The sequence below is a fragment of the Mastomys coucha genome, unplaced genomic scaffold, assembly GCF_008632895.1.
Source record: "Mastomys coucha isolate ucsf_1 unplaced genomic scaffold, UCSF_Mcou_1 pScaffold3, whole genome shotgun sequence".
Lineage (NCBI taxonomy): Eukaryota > Metazoa > Chordata > Mammalia > Rodentia > Muridae > Mastomys > Mastomys coucha.
In genome coordinates, this window is record NW_022196909.1 from 72538643 (window position 1) to 72546988 (window position 8346).

At 42.2% G+C, this 8346-nt stretch overlaps 1 protein-coding gene across 3 annotated transcripts in view; it reads left to right on the forward strand.

Moving 5' to 3' along the window:
• Window positions 1-8346, forward strand: part of Adgre1 (adhesion G protein-coupled receptor E1) — a 160490-nt gene that overhangs the window by 47796 nt on the left and 104348 nt on the right. For all 3 annotated transcript variants that reach the window (XM_031346847.1, XM_031346848.1, XM_031346849.1), the window contains 3 exons: window positions 2595-2741; window positions 3192-3347; window positions 3429-3548. In XM_031346847.1, coding sequence (XP_031202707.1) covers window positions 2595-2741; window positions 3192-3347; window positions 3429-3548 — 423 coding nt within the window. The remainder of the gene's footprint in view (window positions 1-2594; window positions 2742-3191; window positions 3348-3428; window positions 3549-8346) is intronic.

The window sequence follows — 8346 nt, forward strand, 5'->3', positions numbered from 1 at the left end:
GGAGGGGGAAGGCAACAGGGGTTTGTTTTGTTGGTTTTGTTTGTTTCTTTCTTTTTTGGAGGGGAAACTAGGAAGGGAGAAATTTACATGTAAAGAAAGAAAATATCTAATAAAAAAAGCCGGAAAAAACATAGGTGATATTGGTAACATCACATTAGACAGTGTTAGGTGGTAGCCAATCTGTTTGTGAATCTCTCTCAACATTGTGGGCAAGTATGCTATCTTAGATTCATGATTACAAGTCCTGTTGCTCTCAGGGACCCAATGAAAGGGACAAAATAAAAGTAAAAGCAACTACTGTTAAAAAAAAAGATATTAAGAAAAAGTAATTATCACTTCCTGTTGTTTTTGTTGTAAAAGGTAGAATTAGGTTTGTGTGAGTTTGTTGACAGATTACCTTCTTGCTTCTTCTAGGGTGTAGTTTTGCTCCTTATGCTGATGTTTTCTATTTTCCTTTGTAGGGCTGGATTTGTGGAAAGATATTGTGTAAATTTTGTTTTGTCATGGAATATCTTGTTTTCTCCATCTATGGTAATTGGGAGCTTTGCTGTGTATAGTCACCTGGGCTGGCATTTGTGTTCTCTTAGGGTCTGTATGACATCTGTCCAGGATCTTCTCGCTTTCATAGTCTCTGGTGAGAAGTCTGGTGTAATTCTGATAGGTCTGTCTTTATATGTTACTTGACCTTTTTCCCTTACTGCTTTTAATGTTCTTTCTTTGTTTAGTGCATTTGGTGTTTTGACTATTATATGACAGAAAGGATTTCTTTTTCTATTTGGAGTTCTGAAGGCTTCTTGTATGTTCATGGACATCTCTTTCTTTATGTTAGGGAAGTTTTCTTCTATAATTTTGTTGAAAATGTTGACTGGCCCTTTAAGTTGGGAATCTTCACTTTCTTCTATACCTATTATCTTTTGATCTTTGTATTCTCATTGCGTCCTGGACTTCCTGGATATTTTGGGTTAGGAGCTTTTTGCATTTTGTATTTTCTTTGACTGTTCTGCCAATGTTTTCTATGGTATCTTTTACACTTTAGATTCTCTTTTTTATCTCTTGTATTCTGTTGGTGATGCTTGCATCTATAACTCCTGATCTCTTTCCTAGGCTTATCCTGTGATTTCTTTATTGTTTTTATTTCCATCTTTAGATCTTGGATGGTTTTGTTTATTTCCTTTGCCTGTTTACCTGTATTCTCTTGTATTTCTTTAACGGAGTTGTTTATATCCTTCTTAAAGTCCTCTATCATCATCATGAGAAATGATTTTAGTTCCAAATCTTGCTTTTCCCGTGTCATTGTGTGTCCAGGACTTGCTGTGGTGGGAGAATTGATGCCAAGTAACATTGGTTTCTGTTGCTTATGTTCTTATGCTTGCCTCCTTCCATCTTATTATCACTAGTTCTACCTGCCCTTGCTATGTCTGACTGTTCTTCCTATCCTGGCTGTGTCAGAACGCCTCAGAATTCAGCTGTCTCTGTGATCCTGTGATTTTGGGATGCTGTGATCCTGAGATCTTGGGTGTGTCAGAACTCCTGGGAGTCTAGCTGCCTCTGAGACCCCAAGATCCTGGTGTGACCAAGCTCCTGGGATCCTGGGATCCTGTGGTCCTGGGTGTGAGAGTGAAGTTTCTTCTGGGTGTTGTAGGACTGGCTGCGGATTTAGTGCCCAAGGTCTGCTCAGGGCACCTCTGATCCTTTGATTCTGGGTGTGTTAGAGTGCTTGGGAGTGGAGCTTCCTCTGGGTGTTGTGTGACTGACTGCAGAATTTGTACCCAAGATCTGCTCAGGACACCAGTTCAGACTAGAAGGAACCTGTGTCACTGATCATGAAGAGTTTCTAGGTGCCTGAGTTCTGCTGGTCCCAATTACTTCTGGTGAGGGGGCAGATGTTGTGTCCTCCTCACCTCTGATCCTATGATTATGGGCATGTTAGAGTGCCTGGGAGTGGATCTTCCTCTGGGCATTGTGGGACTGGCTGAGGAGTTTCTGTTTTCCAGTTCTTAATGGTCTTATTTATTTATTTTTACTTATTCACTTTACATCCTGCTCACTGCCCCCTCCTGATCACCTCCTCTCACAATTCTTCCCTATCCCCATTACCATTTCTCTTTCCGTCTCCCCTGAGCAGGAGGGGAACCCTTGAGTTTCCCCAACCCTGGCACATCAAGTCTCTTTGAGGCTAGAGGCATGATATCCCACTGAGGCCAGATAAGGTAGCCCAGCTAGAGGAGCATATATCATGTATAAGCAAGAGCTTTTGGGATAACCCTCTGCTCCAGTTGTTTGTGACTCACATGAAGACCAAGATGCACATCTGCTATATATATCCAGCAGGACTAGGTCCAACCCATGTATGTTCTTTGGTTGGTGGTTAAGACACTTACGTTGGAAGACTCAACCCAGGGGCAAGCATGCTTGTCTCTAGGCTGTTATAAAAACCAGTTATTCCATCTACTTACCTTTGTTTCTCACATGGCCAAGACATGCGTAAGGCAAGAGACTCTAGGGTGTGGCTCCTCCATTCCTTTTTGTGACTCCTTGTAAGCCCCATTCGAGTGCTTTACATACATCCATATGCTTCTTTCCATGCTACCTAGGTGTGAATGAGTGTCAAGACACCACCACTTGCCCAGCTTATGCTACCTGCACCGACACCACAGACAGTTATTACTGCACCTGTAAACGAGGCTTCCTGTCCAGCAATGGACAAACCAACTTTCAGGGCCCAGGAGTGGAATGTCAAGGTGAGTTTATGTTGTGTAACTTCCTGGGAGACATGAATAAACATCTACTCTCACCACTGAAGAAATTATCCCTACATCACACTCAGGCAGTTTAATTGTGTATTAATCATATATCCAAGGGAAGGGGCCTTGTGAATCTGATGTTGAAGGTGTTTTGACTTCCTTATTCTTAGGAGTCCCTTCCTCCCTCAGAAAGGAATGCCTCAGTTCAGAAGAAATAGTGATTTTCTATTCAAGTGTTCATATTTTATCAAAGTCTGCTTGTGTTTGGTAGGAGGTCAGTGGTGTTTGACTTAACATCCCACTTTTATGAACTTGGAATCATAATTATAAGACTGCTTAGATTTAAACCAAAGTCACCAAATAATGAGCTCAGAGAAAGGAGCCTTATTTCAACAATTATTTTCAGAACAAGGGCAGCTTGTCACTCCAGTCTTTTTCTTTGCTCAGATATTAATGAATGTCTTAAAAGTGACTCACCTTGTGGTCCTAACTCGGCCTGCACCAATATCCTGGGGAGAGCCAGGTGCAGCTGTCTTAGTGGCTTCTCTTCTTCCATTGGGAAAAGCTGGATCCTGGGAAGTCCGGGGCATTTTCTCTGCGCAGGTAATATCTTCAGGTTCTCTGCCATGGGTCTTTGGTGGTCAGCACACAACAGGTAGTTCACTCTCTTTTGTTGCCCTGTAGATGTTGATGAGTGTCTGACAACTGGGATCTGCCCTAAGTATTCCAACTGTTCTAACTCAGTGGGAAGCTTCAGCTGCAGCTGCCAACCAGGCTTTGTCTTGAATGGCTCAACTTGTGAAGGTTTGTAACAGTTGGTCCTTGCAATTTTTCTTTTTTCTTTCTTTCTTTCTTTCTTTCTTTCTTTCTTTCTTTCTTTCTTTCTTTCTTTCTCTTTCTCTCTCTCTCTCTTTCTCTCTCTCTCTTTCTTTCTTTATCATTCATTTATTCTATTTATATCCCAGTATCAGCTCCCCTATCCTCCCAGTCATTCCCTTACACAGCTCCTCCCTCTATTCCACCATATTCTCCTCTGAGAAGGCAGAGGCCCAAATTGTGTATCACCCCACCCTGGCACATCAAGTCACACTGCAAGATAGGGTACATCCTCTCCCACTGACACCTAACAAGGCAGTCCAGCTAGTGGAAGGGGATCCAGTGGTAGGCAACAGAAGCAGGAACAGCCCCTGCTAAAAATGTTAGGGGATCTACAGGAAGATTAAGCTGCACATATGCAGTGTGTGTGTGTGTGTGTGTGTGTGTGTGTGTGTGTGTGTGTGTGTGTGTGTGTGTCTAGGACCAGGCTATCTTTGGTTAGTGGTTCAGTTTCTGGGAGTCCCCAAGAGTCCAGGTTAGTTAACTCTGTTGACTTTTCCTGTGGAGTCCCTGTCCTTTTCAGGTCCCCAATCTTTCCCCCAACTCTTCCACAAGACTCCCAGAGCTCCATTTAATGTTTGGATGTGGGTCTCTGCAATTGTTTCCATTTGCTGTCGGGTGGAGCCTCTCAAAGGGCAGTTATGCTAGGCTCCTGTGTGCAAGTGTAGCAGAGTATCATTAAGAGTGTTGGGGACTGGATCTTACCTATGGGATGGATCTCAATTTGGACTAGTTATTGGCTGGCCATTTTCCCTGTCTCCACTGTATCTTTGTCCCTTCACATCTTATAAGCAGGACACATTATGGGTTGAAGGTTTTGTGGGTGGGTTGCTGTACTTATCCCTCCACTGGGAGTCCTCTTGACTACAGGATTTGGTTTCTTCAGACTCCATATCCCTCATGCCTAGGAGTCTCAGCTAGAGTTACCCTCATAGATTCCCTAGGGCCTCTCTCTGTCCCAGGTCTCTGGCACATCTTAAAGAAAGCCTCCCTCTTCCTACCATTGATTTTTTTTCCCTACACCTGATACCCCTGCCCTGTTCTTCTTGCCATCACCTCTCCCAACCAGTTCCCTCCCTCCATACATTTCCAATGTCTATTTTACTTCCTCTTCTGAGGAAGATTCAAGCATCCTCCCTTGGGCCCTCCTTGTTATTTGGCTTCTTTGGGTGTGTGTTACCTCACACAGGATGATATTTTCTAGTTTCATTGATTTGTCTGCAAAATTCATGATGTCTTTATTTTTAATAGCTGAGTAGTATTCCATTGTGTAAATTTACCACATTTTCTTTATCCATTCTTCAGTTGAGGAATATCTGGATTGTTTCCAGTTTCTGGCTGTTGTGGATTTAGTTTAATGCATGCATTATGTTATTTGGGTTTCTAAAACCACACAGGAATCCACACGTCTGCCTGTAAGATGCTGAGGGTCCCTGACCCCAGTTGGCTTTGATTGGTAAGTAAAGTTGCTAGCAGCCAATGGCATGGCAGGGAAACAGAGGTGGGACTTGACCTGAGAAATGTAGGACAGAGAGACAGCCAACATGTAAGAGTTGAGGATTGTGGCAAGGAGGACCACATGCCTGGGTCCAGGGCAGCCAGGGTGGAATATAGGTTTTAGTAAATAATAATACAGAAATATTGGTGTGTGTGTGTTAGCAATGTGGAAGATAAAGTAGCCCAGCCATTAGGCTAATTAAGGCATATTAAATATAAGGCTACGTGTGTATGTTTCATTCGAGAATCCAAACATTGGGGCAGGTAGTGAGGAACACTGCTGAAGAGATTAGAGTGGATTAATCAACTACAGCTACATTGGCTATTACAAATAATGTTGATATGTACATAGTTGTGTATGTGTCCTTTAGGGACAGTGGAGGATCTTTAGAGTATGTGCCCAACAGTGGTATAGCTGGATTTTGAGGTAGAACTATTCCTACTTTTCTGAGAAACCACCACATTATACAAGTACATGTTTGTACTTCCACCAGCAATGGAGGAGTGTTCCCCTTGCTCCACATCCTTGCCAGCATGTGCTGTCATTGATGATTTTGTTTTGTTCCATTAACTAATTATTTTATTCCTTTTACATCCCAATTGCTGCCCCCTTCTCTTGTTTTTCCTTTCACATAGTCCCTACCCTATCTCTCCTTCCCCTTATCCTCTGAGAATGTATCCTTTTACCCTGTCACATCAAGTCTTTGTAGGTCTAGGTGAATCCTCTCCAGCTTTTGCTCTACAAGGCAGTCCCATTAAGGGAATGTGATCCACAGACAAGCAACAGCTTTAGGAACAGCCCTCCCCCGACTCCAGTTGTTGAGGGAACCACATGAAGACAGAACTGTACATTTGCTACAAACTTGAAATGGGCCTAAGTCCAGACCACTTATGTTCTTTGGTTTGTAGCTCAGTCTCTGAGAGTCCCTAAGGGTCTAGATTAGTTGACTCTGTTGGTCTTCTTGTGGAGTCCCTATCTCCTCTGAGGCCCTTAGTCCTTCTCCCAACTTATCCATAAGACTCCCTGAGATCCAACTAATATTTGGCTGTAGGCCTCTGGATCTGTTTCAGTCAGGTAGGAGGAGCCTCTCAGAAGACAGTTCTACTAGGCTCCTATCAGTAAAAATAACAGAGTGTATCCACACTCTGTCAAGGATTGGTGCTTGCCCTTGGGATAGGTCTCTAGTTGAGCCAGTTATTGGTTAGCCACTCCCTCAGTCTCTGCTCCATCTTTGTCTCTGAATTTCTTTTAGACAGGACAAATTTGGGGCCTAATGTTTTATGGGCAGGTGTGTACCCTTATCCCTACCCTTGGGATACTTTCTGGCTACAGGAGGTGGTCACTTCAGATTCCATATCCCCACTCCTAGGAAGCTTAGCTAAGGTCACCCCCATAGATTCCTGGAATTTTTCCCCATCCCATCCTAGAGATGACCCCCCATAAGGATCCTTGCTAGCTGCTGTTTTCCATCCATTCTCTTGGCCCTCTAGTTTCTTCCCACACTTTTTTTCTTTTTTAATAGATATTTTCTTTATTCACATTTCAAATGTTATCCCCTTTCCTGGTTTCTCCTCCAAAGCCCCCCTACCCCACCCCTTCCCCCCTGCTCACCAACCTATCCACTCTCTCTTCCCTTTCCTAGCATTCGCCTACACTGGGGCATCAAGCCTTCACAGGACCAAGGGCCTCTCCTCCTATTGGTGTCTAACAAGGACATCCTCTGCTACATATGCTGCTGGAGCCATGGGTTCCTCCATATGTACTCTTTGGTTGGTGGTTTAGTCCCTGGGAGCTCTTGGGGTACTGGTTGGTTCATATTGTTGTTGCTCCTATGGGTCTGCAAACCCCTTGGCTCCTTGGGTCCTTTCTCTAGTTTCTTCATTGGGACCCTTTGCTCAGTCCAATGGTTGGCTGAGAGCATATCTCTGTATTTGTCAAGAACTGGAAGAGCCCTTCAGGAGACAGCTATATCAGGCTCCTGTCAGCCAGCACTTGTTGGCATACAAAATACTGTCTGGGTTTGGTAATTGTATATGGGATGGATCCCTGGGTGGGGCAGTCTCTGGATGGACTTTCCTTCTGTATCTGCTCCACAATTTGTCTCTGTGTCTCCTCCCATAGGTATTTTGTTCCCCCTTCTAAGAAGGACCAAAGCATCAACAATTTGGTCTTCCTTCTTGAGCTTCATATGGTCTTTAAATTGTATCTTGGGTATTCTGAACTTCTGGGCTCCACTTATAAGTGAATGCATATACTCAGGATAATTTTTTTTTAATTCCATCCATTTGCCTAGGAATTTCATGAATTCATTGTTTTTAATAGCTGAGTAGTACTCCACTGTGTAAATATAACACATTTTTTTCTGTACTCATTCCTCTGTTGAAGGACATCTGGGTTCTTTCCAGTTTCTGGCTACTATAAATAATGCTGCTACGAACATAGTGGAGAATGTGTCCTTATTACATGTTGGAGCATCTTCTGGGTATGTGCCCAGGAGTGGTAAGGCTGGGTCCTGAGGAAGTACTATGTCCAATTTTCTGAGGAACCGCCAAACTGATTTCCAGAGTGATTGTACCAGCTTGCAATTCCACCAGCAGTGGAGAAGTGTTCCTCTTTCTCCACATTCTTGCCAGCATCTACTGTCACCTGAGTTTTCAATCTTAGCCATTCTAACTGGTATGAGGTGGAATCTCATGGTTGTTTTGATTTGCATTTCCCTGATGACTAAGGATGTTGAACATTTCTTTAGGTGCTTCTTGGCCATTTGTTTCCTCAGTTGAGAATTCTCTGTTTTGCTCTTTCCCCTATTTTTAAAAAAGTTTTATTGCATTATGATGAGAAAAGTTACATGATTTCAATTTATCTGAATTTGTTAACATTTAAAAACATATTTTAAGTAAATAGAATTAAATCATATTTTTATTTCTCTTTTGTACCCCAACTAATCCCAGAGACCCCCTTCAATACCTATAATATCTTTTTTGTCATATTCCTTAAAATTTATAAAATATAACAATAAAAATGAGAATTGTAAAAATTGTTTGATATAAAAGATCAATCTATTTAGCAGTCTTATGTAGTGCTTGTCTACAGCAATACTGAAAATATATACATTTTTTTCTCAATATAAATTTAAATAACTCCAAACATATTAACTATATAGTATGTTTCAAAATAATACATCACTACTAGTATTTTCTTTTCTTTTTTTTTTTTAGATATTTTCTT